General features: G+C 41.4%; 1 protein-coding gene across 1 annotated transcript in view; it reads right to left on the reverse strand.

Moving 5' to 3' along the window:
- Window positions 1-26,740, reverse strand: part of kcnh5b (potassium voltage-gated channel, subfamily H (eag-related), member 5b) — an 86,916-nt gene that overhangs the window by 14,041 nt on the left and 46,135 nt on the right. Inside the window, exons 8-10 of the mRNA XM_029688040.2 lie at window positions 18,319-18,518; window positions 17,602-17,854; window positions 12,584-12,780 (exon numbers count right to left, since the gene is read on the reverse strand). Coding sequence (XP_029543900.1) covers window positions 12,584-12,780; window positions 17,602-17,854; window positions 18,319-18,518 — 650 coding nt within the window. The remainder of the gene's footprint in view (window positions 1-12,583; window positions 12,781-17,601; window positions 17,855-18,318; window positions 18,519-26,740) is intronic.

Genomic DNA, 26,740 nt, shown 5'->3' on the forward strand with positions numbered 1-26,740 from the left:
ACATGTACATACTACCTCAATCAGCCCAACTAACCAGTGCCTGTATATAGCCTCACTACTGTTTTAGTCTTTCTACTATATATAGCCTCGCTACTGTTTTAGCCTTTCTACTGTATAGAGCCTCGCTACTGTATATAGCCTCGCTACTGTAATAGTCTTTCTACTGTATATAGCCTCACTACTGTTTTAGTCTTTCTACTATATATAGCCTCGCTACTGTTTTAGCCTTTCTACTGTATATAGCCTCGCTACTGTATATAGCCTCGCTACTGTAATAGCCTTTCTACTGTATATAGCCTCGCTACTGTATATAGCCTCGTTACTGTAATAGCCTTTCTACTGTATATAGCCTCGCTACTGTTTTAGTCTTTCTACTATATATAGCCTCGCTACTGTTTTAGCCTTTCTACTGTATATAGCCTCGCTACTGTATATAGCCTCGCTACTGTATATAGCCTCGCTACTGTAATAGCCTTTCTACTATATATAGCCTCGCTACTGTTTTAGCCTTTCTACTGTATATAGCCTCACTACTGTTTTAGCCTTTCTACTGTATATAGCCTCGCTACTGTAATAGCCTCACTACTGTAATAGCCTCGCTACTGTTTTAGCCTTTCGACTGTATATAGCCTCACTACTGTAATAGCCTTGCTACTGTAATAGCCTTTCTACTGTATATAGCCTCACTACTGTAATAGCCTTGCTACTGTATAAAGCCTCGCTACTGTTTTAGCCTTTCTACTGTATATAGCCTCGCTACTGTAATAGCCTCGCTACTGTTTTAGCCTTTCTACTGTATATAGCCTCGCTACTGTATTAGCCTTGCTACTGTAATAGCCTTTCTACTGTATATAGCCTCACTACTGTAATAGCCTTGCTACTGTATAAAGCCTCGCTACTATTATTTTTCACTGTATTTTTTACTGTTGTTTTTATTTCTTTATTTACCTATTGTTCACCTAATACCTTTTTTGCACTGTAGGTTAGAGCCGGTAAGTAAGCATTTCACTGTAAGTTCTACACCTGTTGGATTCGGCGCACGTGACAAATAAACTTTGATTTGATTTGTGAATCCGATCCAGGTGAAGAGCTACCCCTTACCCTGGAAAGCACCGAACAACAGACAGGCACGTTGGACTATCGAAGAGGCACAAATATGATGAGAACTACATTGATTTGGGGTTCACTTATATTGGGAGTAGTGCCTTTCCTCAGCCACAGTGTGTTATATGTGCAAAAGTACTATCTCACAACTCAATGAAACCTTCACTCTTGCGCAGACATTTAGAAACGAAACATGCCAATTTGAAAAATAAGGAGTTTTTTGAGTGAGAATTAAGACGTCTTTCGAGTAGTAAGACATGTATAGAAGCAACAGATACCATTAATAAAAGGGGCTTGAAGCATCTTATATTGTGAGCTACCGAGTGGCTAGGACAAGCAAGCCCCATACTATTGTGGAGGACTTAATTCTTCTTGCTGCCGCGGATATGGCTGGGACAATGCTGGGGGAAAAGGCCAAAAAATTAGACAGACAATGCCTTCATCAAACACTGTTTCACAACGCATCAGTGACATGGCAGGAAATGTTTTGAAACAATTGCTGCTTCGCATACAAGCCAGTAAATCCTAGGCGTTACAGCTGGATGAGTCGAAAACCACAGGTCAGACGTGGCGGGCCTGGCACAGCTCCTGGTATATGTCCGTTACGTTTATGGGGGTTAATTAAGGTTAAGATATCCTCTTCTGCAATATTGACATCCTCTTCTGTGAAAATTTTATTTAATCAGAAGCCACTGCCAGATTTCCGGATAGGGCTGCGCTCAGAGTATCATGTCTTGGTAAATTGCGTTGTTAAGACACTGATTCCCTTTGCAACCACGTACCTATGTCAGAGTGGATTCTCGGCCCTCACTAGCATGAAAACTAAATAGTGGCACAGACTGTGTGTGGAAAATGATTTAAGACTGAGACACTCTACAATTACAACCCAACACTGCAGAGTTATATGCATCCTTTCAAGCACACCCTTCTCATTAACCTGTGGTGAGTTATTCACCATTTCTGATTAACAAATAAGGTTTAATATGTAAGATGGCTAAATAAAGAGCAAATGATTGATTATTATTAAAATTATTATTTGTGCCCTGGTCCTTGTCATTTCCCACGAGCCGGGTTGTGACAAAATCTCATACTCATTCTTATGTTAAATAAATCGTATTGTGTGTGTGTGTGTGTGTGTGTGTGTGTGTGTGTGGTAGGCTTACAATGATGGCAAAAAACAACATTTGAGAGTGCGCTGACCCTGGTTCAGGAGGGGGTACGAAGCTGGAAGCTGAATGTTTGAAGGGGCTATGAAAGGTTTGGGAGTGGGATCTCTGCTACTTTTAGTGGTATTTGTAAGCATTACCAACTAAGTGAATATGATTTTTTTTTTTTTTTAAATGGTCACCATCTGCTGGTGATTTGGAGGATGTGTAAAAGGAAGGCTGTGATTAGTTACATTGCTTACTAGGGATATATTTGACATTGACGATATTTCGTGACGTGCAAGACAATATATCGTGATATCAAGACTGTACTCTATTTCAGTGGTCACCAACCAGTCGATCTCAAGCAACTGGTCGATCTCCAAGGCATTTCTAGTTGATCTCCAACCGTTTCTGTATAAAAGAAGAATAATAAAGCCTTGTGTTCCAATTTTTTTATCTCGCGCTTTTGACTGTAGGTGCACCCGATTCAGCTGTCCAGCTGAATTAGACGAAGTGTTCTTATTCTGCACCATTTCATGTGTCTGAAGGTACAAACTCTACCTTCCCCGGGGGCCCAGACAGCAAATCAAGTACACTATAGTCCTACCTGTGGCCAATCGGATGGCTCAGATTACCGTGTTTGGAGTAATGTAGCAGGCGTAAAAGCAAAGTTGATATTGTGAGATTTCAAAACGTTTAAAACCATGACTAGAGAGAGACTGCCAACGAATACAGCAAAGAGCTGCTGTTTTTATGAGTGAGTTCATGTTTAAGTTCTCACTCAGCACTGTCAACACCTTTTATTCAAAACTTTTATAAGCCATGAAATATGCGTTCTTCCTACTTCAACTCACGCTACAACCAGCACTGCAACTGTAATGAATGAGTAGAAAAGTGAATCAATAGGCTTGCGTTGTTATTATTAGCAGCAGTGCAGTGCGACTCGAGTTTCGCAATCAGCTGGAAGACGGTGTGTCCCTTTTTGGTCAGTGTCAGCGGAGGAAAGGGAGAGCAGAGGGATGTTGAGAGACGAAACCTCAGTCTGCTGCTCTCTCCTTCTGCTGAGACTGACCATCAGATGCAGGGATCATCAGCCCAGTAAAATTAAAATTAAAAGCAAATTATTTAAATGTCTGCTTTTACCGGTGTGATCATATAGCCTACCTAAAAATGGTCCGAACACCAATGCATTAACAGGACAATTCAAGAAAATGCGGTGATAATGTATTGGGCCTATAGCCTACTGCACAAACCTCACAGTACTGTTTTTAATAGGTTAATGTTGCCTAGGCTTACATTTTTAAGTCATGTTTTTTTTTTTATCACAGCGGTAGATTTCGGCTTGCATTTTGACACCGAAAGTGAACTTGATTTTAAAAAAGGTTGGTGACCACTGCTCTATTTGAACATCACAAATCAAAACTGTGCAGTTTTATCAGTGAGGCTGTATCAGTGTGTTGAAAATGAACAAATAAACCAATAAACATCTTTTCAGACAATATGTCCAATATTCATGTTTATATTTTTCAATATTCATAATTTAACATGTTTTTGTTGAAATCAAAATACTACTCATATGACACCTATTTTTCCTTTACAGCATCTACAGATAAAACATTAAGGAGTCTTAAAGGAGGCCTGGGTAAGGGCCTCCTTTAAGTAAATGTAATAACTATGCTTTGATTCATTATTTCTCAATTATGCTTTTAGATACAAATGTTAAATATGTCAACAATCCTTCCTCCAGAAGACTATTCTATGGATCGATTACATTTTGTGAAAATCTCTAAAATCCTGGTATTTTTTTGGTCTGGGTTTTTTGTGGAAACTCTCATTACTAATACATCAGTCGGCTGGTAAAAGTATCCTTGTCTGCAGGGTCAGGCGTCTCTTACCATTGTCCTCCAAGCACACAAGCTGTCCCAGCTAACAAAAATAAACCATAGAAAAGAGCCCCTAACGACACAGATATTCTGTAAATATTTGGTGCACTCTGTGGATGTCTGCTTCTTAGGCTTTCAACCTAAATGTACAAAGAGGAATACTCCAGAGATCTAGAATTCTCTGAAAAGTATTGGTAGCCTAGTATTCGACAGCACTGGGAAAATATTCAAAACTGATCCTTTTAATACCAGAACCGTAAAGCGCTGCAGAAGTACAGCATAGATTTTGCTTAACAATGTGCAGTGGCCCCTTTAGGCAAAAGAAAAAGAGCAGATTTGCATGTGTTTTTTTAAAAGCAATATAGCTCTCCTTAGTCAGGTAAAGAGGAGTCTAAAAGCCCCGAAGTGTTTTCTTAAATGAGAAAATGGTTAGGTAAGTTAATGCTCATCTTACCAACAAATCGCTCAGACTAAGAGAGAGAAAAGGTGCTTTGTGTTGAAAATTCACAGGGCCCCATTTTTAACATGAGCATTCAATCATTTGTCAAGTGTTGTATGAAACGATTAATGTTTTCATGAATGTTTTCAATGTTTTTATAATCAAAAGGATCAACAGTTTGAGTATTTGTTTCTGCATACCCACAAAATATGCATTTCTGAGATGATTTGAGAAAAGTTTTGTTCGTTATGAAAGTACACTGTGTATGCTGAAATACTAGCAAGAAAAACACCTTCCACACTTATTTCCACCAGCCATAGTCACTAATGGACTGAATGACAGACATACAGTATGTCACGAACTCCAGGTGCAGAATAGCAACCAGGCCTGCCTCAGTACTGGTCCAGGGCTGACCCAAATACTAGCCGGCGTCATGTGCCTGATGGCTGTGTGACATTGTGACTAATAAGATGATGAGTCATGGAGATGGAACTCAATCAGTGCTCCATCAGACCAATTCATTACACACACTCTCAAGCGCCAGCCATGTAGCACAAGCATTTCGCTACACTCGCATTAACATCTGCTAACCATGTGTATGTGACAAAAATTTGATTTGATTTGGTACCAGCTCACAAACTCAAAACAGGGACCAGGCCTTGCTATCTCTGCCTGGCCGCTTCCCATCTCTCCACTGGGATTCTCTGCCTCTGACCCTATTACGGGGGCTGAGTCACTGGCTTACTGGTGCTCTTCCATGCTGTCCCTAGGAGGGGTGTGTCACTTGAGTTGGTTGAGTCACTGACGTGATCTTCCTGCTCGGGTTGGCGCCCCCTTGGGTTCGTGCTGTGGGGGAGATCTTCATGGGCTATACTCAGCCTTGTCTCAGGGTAGTAAGTTGGTGGTTTGCAGATATCCCTATAGTGGTGTTGGGGCTGTGCTTTGGCAAAATGGGTGGGGTCATATCCTGCCTGGTTGGCCCTGTCCGGGGGTATCGTCGGACTGGGCCACAGTGTCTCCCGACCCCTCCTGTCTCAGCCTCCAGTATCTATGTTGCAATAGCTTGTGTCGGGGGGCTAGGGTCAGTCTGTTATATCTGGTGTAATTCTCCTGTCTTATCTGGTGTCCTGTGTGAATATAAGTATGCTCCCTCTAATTCTCTCTCCCTCCCATGGGACCATGCCTCAGGACTACCTGGCCTCATGACTCCTTGCTGTCCCCAGTCCACCTGGTCGTGCTGCTGCTCCAGTTTCAATTGTTCTGCCTGCGGCTATGGAACCCTGACCTGTTCACCGGACGTGCTACCTTGTCCTGGACCTGCGGTTTTCGACTCTCTCTCTCTACCGCACCTGCTGTCTCGAACTCTGAATTCTTGGCTATGAAAAACCAACTGCCCCGTTGTCTTAAAGGACCCATTAAAGGACTACTAGGTTTACACATCTAGTTTTTCTGGATCTATGTCAAGTAATGCAAGGGGAAAAAATGGCACAGCACTCATTTTGGGAGGGGGTGTGGATGACCACACACTATAGCAGTCATGTGTGTAACAGTGATAACACCAAGTAAAACTGAAATGATAACTTAAAAACACAAAATATAAATATTCATTAACAAACTTATAGCTTATTAGACACATTTACACTTCCTGAACATATATTACTTAAATAAAAAGCATACAGCCTTTTCTTAGTAAAACGCAAAAGTAAAAAATAAATAAATAAATACAGTAGTCTTTCCACCCTATAGTCAGACACATTCTATTCACAGGCTTGTACACAGCAGAGGTTGGAGTAGCATTTTAGCAGTGCAGGAGATGCTGATATGGAATATGGGATCAACAAGCAATAGTGCTGACTTGTTGCACCCTCTACAACCACTGTGATTATTATTATTTGACCGTGCTGGTCATCTATGAACGTTTGAACATCTTGGCCATGTACTGTTATGATCGCCACCTGGCACAGCCAGAAGAGGACTGGCCACCCCTCAGAGACTAGTTCCTCTATAGGTTTCTTCCTAGGTTCCTGCCTTTCTAGGGAGTTTTTCCTAGCCACGTGCTGCTACAACTGCATTGCTTGCTGTTTGGAGTTTTAGGCTGGGTTTCTGTACAGCACTTTGTGACATCGGCTGGTTTTAATTGATTTAATATAGCGGCAGTTCAACACACACACACACACACACACACACACAAACAGAGTATCAGCTCTGAGGGTAAAGGCTACCTCTGCTATTTCTCACTGGGAGATAGCAGACGGCCAACATGTCTGTGGGTGTTAACTGCTAAAAGGCCACAGTAAGTAAGGAGTCTATTAGTATTTAATATATAATTCATTATGTGAAAATGGCTCTGACAAAAGACCTATTGGGTGTAGAGAGAATAAACATGGTAAATACCTTTAGGATTAATAACCTAATAATGTGAGAATTACATTCCAGAGTTCCCTCAAGAGTGAAAGGTAGTGCTGAACAATTAGTGTTTTCTGAGGTCGGTTCGGTTTCGGTTCCATTTATAAAAATGAATTGCGGTTAGTTTTTAAACATTAAATACACTATTCATTATGTGGGTGAATGCTGTAATGGACAGATCACAATTTACTGGGGGAGGGGTGGTCGAAAATAGGGGAAGGTTGTCAAACTAGTTTTTGTTGCTTTGGGGAGGGCTGTGGGGTTTTTTATTGGGCAAAGAGGAGGGTAGTGTGTTTTTTTCCATGGAGTAAATTTGCTCTTTTGCAGGATTTACTCCATTATTTCTTCCATATAGCCAAATTTCCTCATCTGCTTGCATGCTCCTCCCCTGTATCATGGTGGTTTGGTACTTCCCTTATGACCTAAGCTTTTCCGTGTGCTAACTTTTACTATGCCACAGGTCAGTATAGTCTATCAGTCTAACGGTCTGTCCTGCCCTCTATCCCACATTCATAGTGACAATAGTGATAGGTGGATCCTTTGTTCATATCTGTAATAGGCTAACTAGCAATCATACAGTGCATTCGGAAATAACTCAGACTCCTTTAATTCTTTTTGTATTTTTTTAAATATCACATTTACATAAGTATTCAGATCCTAAACTCAGTACTTTGTCGAAGCTTCTTTGGCAGAGATTACAACCTCAAGTCTTCTTGCGTGAGACGCTACAAACTTGGCACACCTGTTTTTGGGGAGTTTCTCCCATTCTTCTCTACAGATCCCTCAGGCTCTGTCAGGTTGGATGGGGAGAGTTGCTGCACAGCTATTTTCAGGTCTCTCCAAAGATGTTAGATCGGTTTAAAGTCCGGGCTCTGGCTGGGTCACTCAAGGACATTCGGAGACTTGTCCCGAAGCCACTCTTGCGTTGTCTTGACTGTGTGCTTAGGGGCATTGTCCTGTTGGAAGGTGAACCTTCGCCCCCAGTCTGACATCCTGAGCAGGTTTTCATTAAGGATCTTTATCTCTCTCTATTTTGCTCTGGTCATATTTGTCTTGATCCTGACTAGTCTCCGAGTCCCTGCCTCTGAAAAACATCCCCTTAGGATGATGCTGCCACCACCATGCTTCACCGTAGGGATGGTGCCAGGTTTCCTCCAGAAGTAATGCATGGCATTCAGGGCAAAGAGTTCAATCTCGGTTTCATCAGACCAGAGAATCTTGTTTCTCATGGACAGAGTCTTTAGGTGCCTTTTGGCAAACTCCAAGTGGGCTGTCATGTGGCTTTTACTGAGGAGTGGCTTTCGTCTGGTCACTCTACCATAAAGGCCTGATTGGTGTAGTGCTGGTTCCTTCCTGAAGGTTCTCCCATCTCTACAGAGGTACTCTAGAGCTCTGTCAGAGTGACCATCAGGTTTATGGTCACCTCCCTGACCAAGGCCCTTCTCCCCCGATTGCTCAGATTGGCCGGGCGACCAGCTCTAGGAAGAGTCTTGGTGGTTCCAAACTTCTTCCATTTAAGAATGATGGAGGCCACTGTGTTCTTGGGAACCTTCAATGCAGCAGACATTTTTTGGTACCCTTCCCCAGATCTGTGCCTTGACACAATCCTGTCTCTGAGCTCTACGTACAATTCCTTCGACCTCATGACTTGGTTTTTGTTCTGACATGCACTGTCAACTGTGGGACCTTTTATATAGACAGGTGTGTGCCTTTCCAAATCATGTCCAATCAACTGAATTTAACACAGGTGGACTCCAATCAAGTTGTAGAAACATCTCAAGGATGATCAATGGAAACAGGTTGCACCTGAGCTCAATTTCAAGTCTCATAGCAAAAGGTCTGAATACCTATGTAAATAAGGTATCTGTTTTTTTTAAATGTTTAAAAAAAATCTGTTTTCACTTTGTCATTATCGGGTATTATGTGTAAATTGCTGTAACGTAACACAATGTGGAAAAAGTCAAGGGGCTTTCCAAAGGCACTGTATCTGCAAGCTGTTGGCTAGAGCGCACGTGCCAATAGCAGAGTGGGCACATTCCCTACAACTACTGTACACAACATGCTTAGTGACAAAACCATCAGCATGCCTAGAGTTGAAGAAGCAATGGAAACCATTGAACTTGTATTTTTTATGTATTTAGGCGCAGACTTTTATCTGTAATAAGTCAATTTGATGAAAAACACAACGCTTTAGAGTGTTTTAATATGGTAGTGGACTAGATGAGAAGAATGTAGGTTACTGTGCAACTCCCTATTCAGTTAGGATGCAATATTAGAACATAAATGTATTTATAATCATTTGTTTTATCATTATTATTATTATTATTATTATTATTGTATATCATTGTAAGGCTATTTATTAATTGAAACCAGTTGTGCAAATATGCTGAACCTATTTTGTTTAATTCTGTTGAGACATTTTCATTGGCCAAATTCAATTTGATCTGTCTTTTTAACTGTGTACTCCGTATTTATTTGAAGATACTGTAGGTTATAAGTAGGTCTGTTGTAAAATAAATTACAGCCTATTTCTGACATTTGTTGGGTATGGTAGGCACTTGCCTTTGTTGGTCATTGCTACGATATATCCTGTGAAGGTTGAAACCAGTTCGCAAGTGTTTTGCTTCATTCTGTTATGCCATTTTCTTTGGCCTAATTTTCCAACTGTAATGCTGTGTCTGCCGCAGCATAATAGCCTGCTCGTAAGCCATCTGACATAAAGACATGCATGTCGGCACCGTAGCAAGCCGCCAGCATATCTCTATAATATAGAATAATATATGCCATTTACTGTAGCAGACACTTTTATCCAAAGCGACTATCTCTCTCTCTATCGCTCTGAGGCTAGGCCTAAGCTTCTTGTTAAATATTAATATCACACAGTGGACCCTAAGCCTATACATGCAATGCCCTGATGCATTTAGTGCTCAAATCTCTGACAGCTGAACTGTGAGGTGGACAATTATTGTTTTAGGAAAGTAGCCTAAAAATGATTTATTTTTTAAATGGCTATAAAGTTGTGCATATACTATACATCGAAAGATAAGGAATAGTGTTTTTGTCATTTGTTATAGGCTGTTTTTAAGGACACGTAAGTGTGGCTCCAATATCCTTTGTTTATTGATGGTGCTGGCTGAGCCAATTCGGATCTGAATGCATATGGATGTCTGGTAAATTTCTCAAATGTCTGGTAAATTAAAATCTTCCCGGTCACGCTATGCGGCGCCAAATTCTCCTAAAGTAAACCCAAAAATGTGAATATTATTTTTATGCAGATTTCAGAAAATATGCATTAAAATCTGTCGCCAATTGGATGGGAACTTATAGACACCCTAAAGACTCTGGCAAGTACGCTAGTCCAGTGTTACTTTGATTATGCCTACACATCATGGTTCCCCAGCAGCCCCAAACATCTGAAGAATAAGCTCCAGACTAGGGTTGAATATTTTCTCATTATTTTACAAATGTTCCATCCAAGAATAATCACTTTTCTCTCAGGTAAGCCGGTATTTCCCTCCCAAAACAGAAGTATTCTAATATGTCTTGATTTGATTAGAGCTTTGGTCGGCATGAAAATTCAAGCCTGATGCTTCCTGAGCCTGATAAGCCATACATTAAATACATTTTATGAGCCCTGCATTAATGACATTTTATGAGCCCAAGCCCCAAAAAAACTAATGATTGTGCCGTTATCCAATAGACAGCCTATGAAAGGTTATCATTACGCATGACAGAAAAACATAAAAGCCCATAGATGTACTGTAGCTATGTTAAAAAATAAGGTGACCCCAAAAGCCAGAGATGTGCACATTAGATGTGCATTCAGTCCTTATATTACTGTAGCATATTCTGCAGCAAATGTAGGGACCACAATGGAAATACGTCCCCGACTTTATTGTGCAATCATGGTAACTTTTAAAATGATTTGTGTATATACTGTATGTATTTTTATAATAAAATCAATCAATCAATCCAAACTGTGCAGAGGCCATTGATGAAACAAAAGAGACATCTGTTAAAAAACACAAAAAAAGTTTAACGACATTCAGAGATCGTCAAGCCAAGCCTTCGATACTGGGTACGGCTACAAGGTAAGGAGGGATGTGTTTTCTGTTTATCCAGATTGACATCTATTTATTGTGGTGTTGAAAACGCAAACCACGCCAGTATGTTTTTTTTCCTTTATTGGTCATGTGGTACATTGGCACAGAAACCTGATGGTGAAAAATGAATTGCATATACAGTATTTTATTTCAGTATAAAGATGGCATCAAAATGCTGAAAATCTAACTTCCCCCTAGCTGATCATAGTCTGCAGCCAGCTCTGATTGTGAAGTAATGAAACAGGCAGAGTGAGCTCCCCTGTGATGGTCAGCGAACCCTCAACTTTCTGACCCGTAGCACTGCGTGGCATCGATTGTGCCACAAAAGCAAAGTAGATAGATACTCACGTCACTACAGTTCATGCTATTTGTGGCCGTAAACATTGTTTTGAGTTAATTCTATGAGGGGAGAGGGTGTTCAATTTATTTTACAGTACAAGGGATACATTGAGTTGAACGAGAAGTCCCAAGCAACACTGAATAAAACAATTAATAAAAGTCCCATGATGGTAGTGACTGCCCATAACGGCTTATCACTTACTAAACATCATTTATTCACATTCATTTATTTAATAAAATATTTCAGTTGTGTATATTACATTTGTTTTATTTGATTACCAAGTCATCATCTCATCTCTATGGAGCTGCTGCCTATGCTGTCTGACAAAACCATTATTTTAGTAATTCTTCAAAGTAAATGAGACTTTTATGGCTACTTACTGAACACCAACTACCAGTCACTTAGATTATGTATTTTCAGGTAGAGATACCAAGAGAAGACACTGCTCTCTATCGCTCTTTTGATCACGAATTCTTCTCTCGAATCTCTCGCTCAGTGTCTGTCCCACACTAATCTCATTTTTATTTTTTACCTTTATTTTACTAGGCAAGTCAGTTAATAAGAACAAATTCTTATTTTCAATGACGGCCTAGGAACAGTGGGTTAACTGCCTGTTCAGGGGCAGAACAACAGATTTTGTACCTTGTCAGCTCAGGGATTTGAACTTGCAACCTTTCGGTTACTAGTCCAATGCTCTAACCACTAGGCTAAGTAAATAAAAAAAACTCACAGAACGGACAAGTAGGCATACAATGGATTATGGTGATTGTAGTTAATTACCACATTTTTTGCTCTAAACTATGTAGAATATTGGTCTGTTGGAAACTACAACTCCCTACTACATCACCCAGTTCAGGCTTGATATGATTTATCTCTAGACAAACTGTGCAATGTGCACATTGAGCTCACTGAAAAAGAAAAAGAAAGAAAAGGAATTCAAATAAAACTGAAATTTCGGTTAATGCTCAGCACTAGTGATCCGAGAACTAACTTTCTGCAGTCAAGGAGAAAGGCAACAAAAACGCTTTGCAAATGTTTTAGATGAGAAAATAGGGTACAGAAGAGGGAGGAAAAAGGAGGGGGACTGACATGTGGTTGTCAGTGTGTGTGTGTGTGTGTGGTGTGTTGTGCGTGCGTGCGTGTCACTGCGTAACTCATACCCGCTTGCGTAGGTTGCAGGTGAGGATAAGGTTGCGTGAGAAGGAGTTCGCAAAGGCTGTGTAGAACTCCAGAACCTTGAGCAGTGCCTCTCTCTTGATGATGTGCAGGTCGCAGTACGTCAGTGCCCGCACGTTAGCACACGCATGTGCAAGAGTGGTCTCTTTCCAGAACACATCTCCAAACACATCTCCTTTACCTGAGAGAGGGGAAAGATAAATTGAGAGATTTGTGTGGGAGAAAAAATAGTACAATATTTAGTATTTTCTCAGTGAAATCACCAGTCACAGATGTTATGGATATTTTGAGATCTGAGGTTTAAAGGTTTCCTTAGCAACGAGGTTATCTGGCTGAGCCCTTAGCAACCAAAGATACTCATTACTCAGTGCACAGTAAAATGTTACAAGCTGATTTACTCTACAGCCAGTAAAGACCAATAAAAACATATTATTCTCATTTCAACCCATCTAAAATTATCATAAACTGTCAGTTGAATATCAAATCAATGGTTCACTTGAAGGGATTGCACTAGTATCACCAAATGACAACCAATGAAACTCAGTCCAACCAGTCTACCATACAGCAGAGAGAACCCAAACATCAGAACCACAACACAGACAGGATGTGTCAATCTTGTCTCTCCTGTACCATTTCCCTATTGGGTCTGAGGAACCATTCAGCTAAAGAGTCCTGCGGTGCTGGATGCTCGGTGCTGGAAGCCCCCCCCTTAGAGGCACAGCACGCCACCAATTATTGGAGCCGATATGGAATGTCAGAGAGATCAGCCTGGTGGCTCTAGAGGAGTTAGAGGTCAGCATCAACCTGAGAAGAGGTGTCTTACTGTCTGTGGTTGGAGATCAATGCAACACTACTCTCACACTACAATCATCCTTTGTGGAGGTTGATGGGAGTGAATTCAGTGTTTCATGTTTGTGTGATCAATGGTGGTCATGGTGACAACTATAGCTCCATGTAAGCTAGCAGATTTCTGAGACTAAGGCACAGTGCTGACGCGGACTGATACAGTCTCATCTCCTCAGTTTACTGCATATCCAATCAGTTCACTGGGCCAGAACATATTGCTGTGTGAATAATTTTCCCCACTAAAATTCCCTTTCTCATAAAGCAGCATGAATAATAGATTGCAAAATTAGTCCAATCATCGTTTCGTGAAACACAACTAATCCAAGACAGAGGAGAAAATCATAAACTGATAAGGCCGATGGAATATTGTTTGATGGAAAGTTGCTGTAGCCCTGTGGCCAGTGGAATGGATGATTAAAGGTGTGTGACTCTGCAGGTTGTCCAAGTATAGGCTTGTTACAGTGGGAGTGTTGCAGGCAGCTCCTCTCCTCTGCTAGTGGGCTGCTAATGAAGAAGAGAGAAAGGATCCACAGCTAAGAGTTAGCTTAGTGATTGCCAGGGGAAATCAGAGGGGTCACTCTTTCTGTCTCGGTCTCTCTCCCCCGTCAGCTATAAGCCCTAGCTATTCCTCTTGCCTGTTTGCACCTCTCACCTCCAGGGGGAGGCAGGCAGAGTTGGCCTAGGCTAAAGGGAGGTGTTCACTGTTTGCCCACGAGACATACAGCAGTCAGCTAACCCTGCCACCATAGTATTGTCAAGTTTTGCAACCAGTCTATGAGTAGAATCACATACCTACAGTAAAGTGGAATTGAGCAGGGTGAATAGCAACATATCTGGCACAAAATGAGGCGTGACAGATGAGAAGTGCTCATAACTTACCATCAACAATATTAAACATGATAGAACAAACGTACAGACTACCATTGTGCAGAGAGTTAATGCTCTCAGAAGGATGTTACACTAATGTGCCTCCTTCCTCTCGTGCTGCGCCCCCCCACGGCTCCTCCACCGTGGGTCTCCTGCATTGTTGATCTGCTCTAAATCATCACAGTAGCACCAGGCATGCCCCCCCCCTCCCCCACCACCACCGCCCCAACCATCCATGCCCCCTACGAAGTCTGTAATGTGATCCCGGGACCACCTGTGGTGGCAAGACAGACGCCTCACGTCGGTGTCCATTTGAGCTGCTGATTAATGTCCTCCATGTTGTGTGGCAATTCATCTGTGGCTAATATACTTTTTATGAAGCTCTAACTACAGCCCTACTCTAGCTCCTAATGAAGTTAAAGTAGAAAAGCAATAAAATAGCCTCTGAAAACACCCGCTGGCACTACAGCCTGCTCTGCTGGTCTCCAACTCTGTCTTTATCTTTCGCTTCTTTCTTCCTTTCTATTGCATATGTGTATTTTTTTGTTGCTGTTTGAGTTGACAAGGCATCAGCCAAACCCCAGAAACAACATCATCCACAATAGTGATAGTCTTTGCGGTTATCGCGGGGTGGACGAGTTTAGTGTCATTAAATATTGTGTGGCTGAAGGGAGGGTGGCGGGCGTACGGGTTGAATTAAGAGAATCAATACCATAAACAAAATCCATTAATGCATAATTATTGCGTAATTTATATAGTTTACATTGACTTTTTTCTTTCATTCTTTTAGGTTATCTGGTATTAGTGCATAAGCCTAAACTTTAGGGTCTAACTGTACCCGCGCCAAATTCCATACTTTTGGGAACTGGCATAAAAAGTTAACATCAGGCAAAAATTACATTGTCGAACTTAAATTCAATAAGACAAAAGCCACGAAAGGAGAGTTAAAAATGAAGAGAAGAGAAGGCCAAAAAAAATTAATGCTTGGAAAATATTTGGTGAAGTGGTAAAAAAATATATAATAGCAGTGCCGGCTATGTTATTGTGTGATGAATGTGAGAAACTATACAAATCGACAGTCACAAGACTTCAAATAGGCCTATGGCATGTCAAGGAAACTGTAGCCTACTGTTTAGATGGGTTAAATAGAAACTGAAATCTGGACATTGATAAACTAGAATATAACCTACTGTTTTTTGGCAAACTCCAAATTCCTCCTTTACGATCTGTAGAGGTGCTGTATTCATCATAAAAGCATCATAAAAGCTGACCATTTAAAATATGTATCGAAGCCAAATATCGGAACACATCCGGTCGTTTTCACAGCTTTCTTTTTCCTTACAACCGGTCAAACTGATGTCATTTGGACACTATGTACAGAAAATCTTTCCCGTTTGTTATTGCTTTATTGTATTTTCTCCCCAGTACCTAAACATCTTTGCTCCGCGGAAGATGACAGAAAAAACTTGACCGATGTCACCTAGTTTGAAGCATTCATTCTATCGATCCATTACAATATTCTGTTGAGCAAGGTTTTATTCTTATAGTGCAACATATAATGACAAAAGAGAAGCTACATGTATCCAGTGACGACCACTGCCCCACCTGTTTTGAGCCACACCTTGGGGTTGCCTGTTTTGCATGTTATTTTTACACCTTAATACATGTCAAATATCAGTGAGCAAAAAATGTTTTAAAAAAAATATATATAATAATTGAGTAAATCCAGGTGTTTCAGCCTAGCTCAGTGATTTATGTGGTGGTGAGGCAGCCAGCAGAAAATACAGGAGAGTAGGATGGTAATGTTCTCTAGTTGTGCCGTGATTGGTTAATCTTCTCTAGTATGTCAAATCACGTTATATCTACATTAGCTTTGATTGCACTTATCATGTCAACATCATACTTTCAAAATCTTAACTAGCAAGCTAGCAGTCATCATCATGAATCAAGTCGACAATCTACTGGCAAATTATGTTTAATCCTTGTCATATGAAGAGAAATAATGAAGAGAAATTATAGATAAAACGTATCAATGCTCATCGGACACTGTCAATCCAGCATGACTTCTGCCACGCTCAAAACAACTGGAAACTCAAAACTAGGAAATCTGACTTCAGTGAGTTCAAGACATCGGGAAACTTGGAAAAAAAACTTGGAAAATACGTTTTGAGCGGTCATCCAACTCGGAATTGCAAGTCCGGAACTCGGGCCTCTTTCTAGAGCTCCGACCTGAAAATCACTGACGCTATCATGATTCGGCCTTGTTTTTTCAGAGTTCCCAGTTTTATTCAAAGCACCATAAATCCAGAAAATGTCAGACTTTGATTACAAAGTTTGCAGACAAAATTTGCCCACGTGGAACCGCCGTGCCATGTTTTTGTTCCAGTGAGCTCAGCACAAGAAGGTGAGTCCAAAAAAGTATTGTATGCTGCTGCATAAATTCTGTAATATGCCAGGGAGATATATATACTGTAGCAAAGAAAGTAATACTAAGTGTACAGTATGTTGTGTAGTAAGCTGTTAGTAGCCCATGTTCCTCACCCTAATAATTTGGTCCCTTTTCAGCTCTTAATTTCACCTACTGTTCTGACTTGGTGGTGCACATGTAGCCTATAGCCTGTTTTAGAGAAATGTAATCATCGAATATTGTAGAGAGCTTTCGTTGTCTACTTATTTGCCCCCTTTATTTATCCTACGGTTCTGAATTGGTGTACAGGGAGAACACTGTAAGAATGGCCCATGTTCTGAATTCTGTCGGTGTACATTTTAAAAGTGCTGAACAAATAGTTATATTGACTCGGTCCATCCTAGCTCGCTCATTGATGTCTTAATCGGAATGACTGATTCCTTCTTATCCGCTCGTCATCCCCTTATGCCATAGTTTGTACATCTCAATTGTCAGTAGAAACCACATTTTTTTAAGCAAGTCAGCCATATCAGCTATGTTTTTTAAAAATGAGACTGAATGAACTGTTTCACTGCCAGACAAGGCTCCGCTGAAAGCCAAGTGTAGCAGTGGTAAGGTGATGGGACTGCTGTTGGGACAGCTTTATGTAGGCCCTAACAGTTTGCGGACCCCGTTTGTCACCATTATAGTGCAATTAATGTATTGTTTACTGTTATAAACATTGAAGTTGGTGGTTGCGGATGAGTTATTAGCAATTGCAGGCTGTTGCGGGTGAACAAACAGCTGACCCGCACACCACTAATCCACAGACAAACACAAGAACTCACCAGTAAGTTGGTGTGGAAACTAGATAAAGTTGCCATGATGCATTTTGCTGCTCACCTAGGATAGCGATGACCTCATCGTCCTGGATGACCTCCAGTGACCCTGACACCACAAAGCAGAGTGTGTCGACGCTCTCCCCAGCATGGAAGATGAGGTCTCCAGGGGCGCAGTGGATGGTCTGGAACTCCCCGGCTAGAGAGCGCAGGCAGCCGTCACTTGCCAGGCGGAACGCAGGGTGCTCATTGAACACCTTCCGGTTCAGGTGAACACAGATGTCTGCCCGCATGTCTTTAGGACAGATAGACAGCACCTGGAGAGTGGACAGACAGACACCTGTCCATCAGGCTTTCAGGCTGTTTGTATTACTTTCAAATAAAATGGTATTGTCTTATACACATGTTTAGCAGATGTTATTGAGAGTGTAGCGAAATTCTTGTGGTATAGTATGGGTTTCACCATTGTACTGAGCCATTGCAGTATTGTGTAGTCCCATTCATTAGAATCCAATGTGTTCTACAAGACTTCTGCAGTTATCTCATAACCATACTACTACTGCATCTATGCTCTAACCCCAGCCCTGGTGTTGTTAGATCCCATCCTTCCTGTGCTGTAACCACAGGCAGCCCTGGTGTTGTTAGATCCCATCCTTCCTGTGCTGTAACCACAGGCAGCCCTGGTGTTGTTAGATCCCATCCTTCCTGTGCTGTAACCACAGACAGCCCTGGTGTTGTTAGGCCTATCTCTCCTGGGTCCAAGCTCAGGGGCATGGCTCACCTTCTCAGTGTCGATGCCCTTGGACATGGACCATGTAGAGACAATGTAGTCCATCACCCTCTCACTCAGCCCATTGGGCACCTGGTAGAGCTTGAGGAAGTCCCTCACGTTGTTCAGCATCTCGTGGTAGCGGTTGGTATTGGCGTACATCTGCTGGAAGATGGTGGTCACATTTCCAAAGATGGTGGCGTACAGGAGAGCTGGAGAAGAAAGGGAAATTATCTTTCAAATATAGTTGTCATAAAATGAAATGAGCTGAAGTGAGTGGTAATGACAGGTGACAGATTGTGTATATAATGGTGTTCATGTACTCCATAGGAGAAAGAATAGGGAGAGTTCCAGAACCACTAGCGCTCCACAAGACTTACTGACAGCCTCCAACGCTGTGATTGTAACCTAGCTCACTGTTACCATAGAGACCTTACCCAAAAATAGCTCTGTCTTCTTCTCCCAGCCAATAAAAAGACAATAAAAGACAAGAAATAACAACTTTAAAGACTTTACAATGGGGGAGGGATCCGGGCTGGCACATGATCCAGAGAAAAGAGGGTGGCAGGCTGGCTGTTGAGAACGATTCAGCAGGCAGGAAGGGCACATATTCCTTCCTTCCCTGTGGAATTATTAATAACTACTCTCCTCTCAATGCAGACAGATTCAAACAGCTGCACCTCACACCTGACATCAACGCACCTGTGAACGACTGCTGACAGTGTTGTTTAGTCAACGTCAACAGACCGCAGGGTGACAATACCAACTTGTACGTTTCAGATTAAAAGTCTAGTTTCTAAATCTAAAATACCTCTGGAAATAAATCCAGGTATTTGCATACTTGTTAATGAAACTCAAAAACACAAATTGAAGATAGCATTGACATTCTACCTTATCTCTTCAAGTCAAAGACCAAGTCAGAGGGCATGGCCTTAGCTCTGCGCTTGCCAGCCTGGCCTCAGAGCCAAACTAAACATAATTGACATATTTCTGAGCACCTCTAAGACATATGATACCTAACAATGGTCTAGTTACTTTAGACAGAAATTAAAGTAGGGAGGTTGGGGAAGGATGGGTGTGTGTAATCTGCGACCGTCTAACAATCCAAAGGTTACGTGTTCGAGTTGCGTCGGGGACAACTGTAGCATTTTAGCTAAGTCTTCCCCCTAACCCTTATTCTACCCCAAATCACCAACATGCTACATTGTCGTTTTAGTTCCCCTAACCTTTCACATAAATTATCCTCATAATTCACCTTTGTTGTTACAAGCAACCTGGACTCAGAGAAAGACTCCAAAACTATACATCCTCCAAGAGGTATGATAACTTACGAACATGGTTAAATAAAGGTTGAATAAATAAAATAAAAATAATAACTTACATCATCCAATTCGTATGCTATTGTACGCCCTGGTAAGACATATGATACTATACGTCCTCTAATTCGTATGATATTGTACGCCCTGGTAAGACGTATGATACTATACGTCCTCTAATTCGTATGCTATTGTACGCCCTGGTAAGACGTATGATACTATACGTCCTCTAATTCGTATGATATTGTACGCCCTGGTAAGACGTATGATACTATACGTCCTCTAATTCGTATGCTATTGTACGCCCTGGTAAGACGTATGATACTATACGTCCGCTAATTCGTATGATATTGTACGACCACTATTCATTTCATAATGTAACCTAACGTAACATAAATATCATACTAAATGGAGTGTCACAGATTTATTAACAGAATAATACGAATTGCCTTGAGACTACATTGCAGAGCCTGGTCCAAAACCACAACTCAACACATTAATGTCCAATAAATATCTATGACGCAATGGTCAAGCAGCCAATCACTGGCACTAACAGCCAATTGAAACTACTTTTCTTTCCAAAAGTACGACAACCGTGTAAATCTATTTTGACATGGTGTAATTGTGTATCAGGCCTTCCCTTTCTAAGTAAACATTCTTGCAGTGTCTCTAAGTAATAATTGACTGAACAATGTGCAGAGGCAGCATGCATAAGTCATACTCTCACCCCCAATTGGGAACTATCATTTCTATCATCAAAATTCTCATTGAGTAAAGAAATATTTTTTAGCGTTGACATTGTGGGGTTTATTTTTCATTAGATCAACTTAATAGTCAATTTGATGCTATTTAGAGAAGATAATGGCTTTTGTAGAGCCCGAGGGGGGAGGGGGGAGTTCTAATCTATAGTAGAACATCTGCTCTTTACTAGTTACACTGGCACAGTAAACATACAGAGAGGGGAACATTCATAACACAACATCAAAAGTAGAGCGCTTTTTCCTAACAGTCATTAATATCAGTCATACTGAACAATGACTGATATCATAAATGGTTATGTAAATTTTTCTCTCACTGAAAAAATTGTGAATTTGAGGTGAATTTCCATTAGAACACACAGACACTGCCAATAAATAAAATGTTATGAACAAAGATAAATCGCCTCATTCAATCATTTAATTCCATTCTTTGATCATGATTAAAATAATAACCAGACTGATGACCACGAGCGACCACCTTGCTGTATTTGTTGCATGAATGTTGCAGGAGTGCTAATCACACTGGGTGTTGTGAGAAGAATTTAACAGTGGCAGCACACCTGGGGGATTGAATTGAGCTGCGAAACAAATATAACCAGTCCTGTGGGTCTGCTGTTGAAGGTAACAAGGCCATAGGGGGGTCTCCCTCAGAGGCTTAGGGGCGAACCATAATGAAGTCATGGAGGACCACTCAGAGAACCACCTGGCTAGGTAAACACTGTGACCACTCACCCTCATCACTCACACACGGATCACACCAGCAGGTATATACTGTAACGAGTGGAAACTAGCAACGTAAGCTGAAACACCCCATTTATTTGATGACTTTACTGTGCACAAGGCTACATACTGGTAGCATCAGATACTGTAACTACAGACATGGACATTAATTCAGGTTTCATTTAACTCTGGGTCAGTCTGAGGGACTAGGAGGGGTTTTGTAGGCTGTGTAAACTGAGAAGGACATCTTCTAAAGGATCCTACTTCTAAAGGCATTATTCACAGCTCCTTCTAAAAGGAACCCTTAAAGAAGAGCAGGTGAGTGGGTTCATCCTGTATCAGTGCTATGAATAAAGGTTCATGACACGTGCAGCCAGACCCCAACTCACACTGTCTGCAATTACACTTAAGAGGTCCAATCCATCACGCCTGGCACCTGCTTGATTCAGTTATCCCCCACTGCAAGTCAGACTGCAGACTCTACCCGTTCAGCCCTGCATAAATCGCTGTGAGAAATGAAATAATTATAATAAAAAATTGATTTCCCGTGTTTCAGGACTTTTCACATGGGAAGATTGGGTCGATGGAAAATGAGAATCACAAATGAATGAGTCAGGGAGATAGCCCACAGGGACAATTAGAATGGTGATAATTATGGAAATGGTGTCAGAATCAGTACAAATACAACCCTTGGGTAATTTGCATGGAGAGTGCAAACATGAAACTGGTATTCATGAGTTACTGATTAAGGATTGCATAATGCTGTAATGCAAGACTGGTGATTTTGTTTAGTAGAGGTTCAACTATCTTACGAAGCACTTGCATAACCCTTGCACACTCACACACTTGAGCTAAGTCCCCCTGACCCGTTGTCATGCCAACATGTCAAATGAGGCAGGTCGTATTGACAGTGGAACCCCCTACTTAACCCTGCGATGTACGAGTCATAGAGGAAGTCCCCACAACCACGGTCTACATGCTGTGTTCCAAAAGGAGGGAGAGCCTAAACTCTGACGCAAAACCTTGGCTAGAAATATTCCCAAACATTTAGAGAGAAAGTGCAAGGTCACCATGCCAGGGGGATTAAAGGGAAACTGTGAGATTTTTAAATTTAGGTCATTTTCCTGCTTACCCAGAGTCAAATGACCATATTTATGTCTCTGTGTGCAGTTTGGAGATAATGTAAATTAGCATATCGTTAGCTTAGCGCAATTGCTGAAAGTCTACAGGTACAGTAGCCAGCTCCTCTCAAGAGCAGAGGAGTAGACCTTCTAACTCAGGGCCAGACAGAGTTTTTGGCTCGAGGGCCACATCGGGATTTCGATGTATATATACACATAGTGTACAAAACATTAAGGACACCTTTCTAATATTGAGTTGCAACCCCCCTTTTGCCCTCAGAACAGCCTTCATTCTTTGGGCCAGAGTCTCTACAAGGTGTTGAAAGCATTCCACAGGGATGCCTGCCCATGTTGACCCCAATGCTTCCCACAGTTGTGTAAAGTTGGCTGGAGGTCTTTTGGGTAGTGGACCATTATTGATCCACATGGGAAACTGTTGAGCATGAAAAACACAGCAGCGTTGTAGTTCTTGACACAAACCAGTGCGCCTGGCACCTACTACCATACCTCATTCAAGGGCAATTAAATATTTTGTCTTGCCCATTCACGCTCTGAATGGTACACATACACAATCCATGTCGCAATTGTCTCAAGGATTAAAAATCCTTCTTTAACCTGTCCCTTCATCTACACTGATTGCAGTTGATTTAATAGGTGACATCAATAATGAATCATAGCTTTCACCTGGATTCACCTGGTCAGTCTTTCATGGAAAGAGAAGGTGTTAATGTTAACGTTTTGTACAATTAGTGCATATATACAGTACCAGTCAAAAGTTTGGACACACCTACTCATTCAAGGGTTTTTCTTTTCTACATCATAGAATAATAGTGAAGACATCAAAACTATGAAATAATAGCACTTACACAGCCTGGAGATGTGTTGGGTCATTGTCCTGTTGAAAAACAAATGATAGTCCCACCAAACCACATGGGATGGCGTATCGCTGCAGAATGCTGTCGGAGCAATGCTGGTTAAGTGTCCCTTGAATTCTAAATAAATCACAGACAGTGTCACCAGCAAAGCACCCCCACACCTCCTCTTCCATGTTTCACGGTGGGAACCACACATGCGGAGATCATCCGTTCACCTACTCTGCGTCTCACAAAGACATGGCATCTCAAATTTGGACTCATCAGACCAAAGGACAGATCTCCACCAGTCTAATGTCAATTGCTCGTGTTTCTTGGCCTAAGACAATCTCTTCCTCTTATTGGTGTCCTTAAGTAGTGGTTTCTTTGCAGCAATTCAACCACGAAGGCCTAATTCACGCAGTCTCCTCTGAACAGTTGATGTTGAAATGTGTCTCGTACTTGAACTCTATGAAGCATATATTTGGGTTGCAATTTCTGAGGCTGGTAACTCTAATGAACTTATTATCCTCTGCAACAGAGTTGACTCTGGGCCTGCCTTTCCTGTAGCAGTCCACATGAGAGCCATACATGTTTTTTTATACATTTGCTAAACAATTCTATGCTTTGTCATTATGGGATATTGTGTGTAGATTGATGATAGAAAAAAACTATTGAATCTATTTTAGAATACGGCTGTAACGTAACAATATGTGGAACAAGACAAGGGTTCTGAATACTTTCCAAATATGTTGTATAATGTGAATCTAAACTAACTCACCCAACCACACACAGAACCTCTACACACACTCTCGCACACCTGAACATGCATGTGCACACACACTTGCACGCGCGTGATATGGAAGCAGCCAGGCACCCACACACAGGATACAGACAGCAGTCACCTCCAAAGTAAAGGAGCTGGTTTTGGGCTGAGCCTCCCCTGATTTGGGCCACTTGATGTGGGATTAGCAGTGACCCGGATGAGTCAGTTTAGAGGACTCCTGGAGAGAGAGAGAGAGCAGAGAGTGCAGAGAACGACACCCCTTTATGGATTAGACTAATCGCCCTGCAGACAGAGCAGCCAGAGAAAGCAAAGCTCTCCAATTCCACTGCAGGATGGATCAGGGCAGGCAGGACAATACAGCTCCCTCCCTCTCTCTCTTTGTCATCACTTGTTCTTCAACCTACTGTGTATATTTTTATGCTTCTGTGTCTGTCCCTTGAAATCTCTATCCTTCTTCCCCCTCTCTAACCCTCTCTCTTTCCATTAATCAGGGCATGGGAGCTAAAAAGCCCAAGGGGGAGAGACACTCCGAGCTGCTTCTCTGTCAACGCCCTCAGACCTCCTCCACCCACGCCCCATCACTGTTTCTCAGGCCTGACTCTGGGCTGATCACTGGGTAATGGGTCCTCAAATGGGGAGGGGGACTGGGGGAAAAAATAAATGTCAATCTGCTTGCTGAGCTCTATGGACATCATGGCACAGAAACAGTAGATATTGAAGCGTCCTCTTTGCAACTGATGGATTTAATCCTGATCCTTACACAACCCCAATCATGTGTTATGGTTTTCAATACACTTTTACATCCGCCGAAGCGATTCTGCTCAAATAAAACCGCTCTCTAGTTCACTGCTCTGCCTCTCTTGTCTCCTCTCTCATTCTCTCACTCACTGGGGAGAAGAAGTCTCTACTGTTTTACAGACTCGGCCATCAAGCGCAGGCTCCTCAGGCAGAAGCTGTCCTTTACTCCATCCTTCCGCCCAGCGCCCTTGCCATCCTTGCCTGCTGACGAGCTGAGCTCAGGTAATTCCCATAATTCCCAGTGACTGGGATAGGGTCGACTAATAATCCATGTCTTTGATTTACCTCTCATAATAAAACCTCAACAACACAGAAACACAGACAGCAGTGAGGTTGGAATGTGCTTTAATTTCTCTACAACTTATGTAGTCACAACTGTACTGTATTTGTGTGCGTGTGCATGCATGTGTGTTTATGCATGTGCCTGTGTGCATGAACTGACAAATGCATATAAATGTGTGCATTTACAGTTGTACTAGCATGTATTCAAGATGATGTAGAGGCAATTATGTACACTACTGTTCAAAAGTTTGGGGTCACTTAGAAATGTCCTTGTTTTTGAAAGAAAAGCTAATATTTTTGTCCCTTACATTAACATCAAATTGATCAGAAATACAGTGTAGACATTGTTAATGTTGTAAATGACTATTGTAGCTGAAAACGGCTGATTTTTAATGGAATATCTACATAGGCGTACAGAGGCCCAGTATCCTCAACCATCACTCCTGTGTTCTAATGGCGCGTTGTGTTAGCAAATCCAAGTTTATAATTTTAAAAGGCTAATTTATCATTAGAAAACCCTTTTGCAATTATGGATGTGCTGATTAAAGAAGCAATAAAACTGTCCTTCTTTAGACTAGTTGAGTATCTGGAGCATCAGCATTTGTGGGTTAATTTACAGTCTCAAAATGGCCAGAAACAAAGAACTTTCTTCTGAAACTCTTCAGTCTATTCTTGTTCTGAGAAATGAAGGCTATTCCACGCGTGAAATTGCCAAGAAACTGAAGATCTCGTACAACGCTGTGTACTACTCCCGTTACAGAACAGTGTAAACTGGCTCTAACCAGAATAGAAAGAGGAGTGGGAGGCCACGGTGCACAACTGAGCAAGAGGACAAGTACATTAGAGTGTCTAGTTTGAGAAACAGACGCTTCACAAGTCCTCAACTGGCAGCTTCATTAAATAGTACATGCAAATCACCAGTCTCAATGTCAACAGTGAAGAGGCAACTCTGGGATGCTGGTCTTCTAGGGAGAGTTCCTCGGTCCAGTGTCAGCGTTATTTTGCCCATCTTAATCTTTTTCTCTTTATTGTCCAGTCTAAGATATGGATTTTTCTTTGCAATTCTGCCTAGGAGGCCAGCATCAACAGCCTCTTCACCGTTGATGTTGAGACTGGTGTTTTGCGGGTATTATTTAATTAAGCTGTTCGATTTTGGACTTGTGAGGAATAATTATGAAAGAAATTGGTGTGCTTTTTCACTATCGAATCATGGCATGGGGTTGTTCACTATCTAATCATGGCATGGGGTTGTTCAATGACAGACATGTATTTATTTAAAATCTATCACTTGGTGATTTCACTTCAGAGAGACAAATGATCATGTTGTTTTGCTAAATGCTGTGTATCCGCCTCACTCTCAAAGAAATAAGTAGTACTGAGAGGTTGTATACAGTCATATAAGTCAATACAGTAATATGAAATCTGTATGTAAACTATTTACGTTTGACATTTTTGCAATTTAGCAGATTCTCTTATCCATAGTTACTTACAGTAAGTGCATTCGTCTTAAGATAGCTAGGTGAGCTAACCACATATCACAGTCAAAAATACAAGATACAAACATTAAATCCCAGCTAAACAGTGGATATATATAGTGTTTTGCAAAAGAACACATTAAAAATCCATGAATAAAAAATTCTCATTTCGGATGAGAAATTACAAAGTAAAAAAATGGTTGGATATAGCATTTTGGAAATAAACTTTTCATGTGCATACAGTATATGAGTAATAGCATAATGTTTGCAAAAGTGTATGTAGGTGCTAACATGTGCATTGCATGTCATGTAAGTGTGTGCGTGTA

The sequence above is a fragment of the Oncorhynchus nerka genome, linkage group LG18, assembly GCF_034236695.1.
Source record: "Oncorhynchus nerka isolate Pitt River linkage group LG18, Oner_Uvic_2.0, whole genome shotgun sequence".
Lineage (NCBI taxonomy): Eukaryota > Metazoa > Chordata > Actinopteri > Salmoniformes > Salmonidae > Oncorhynchus > Oncorhynchus nerka.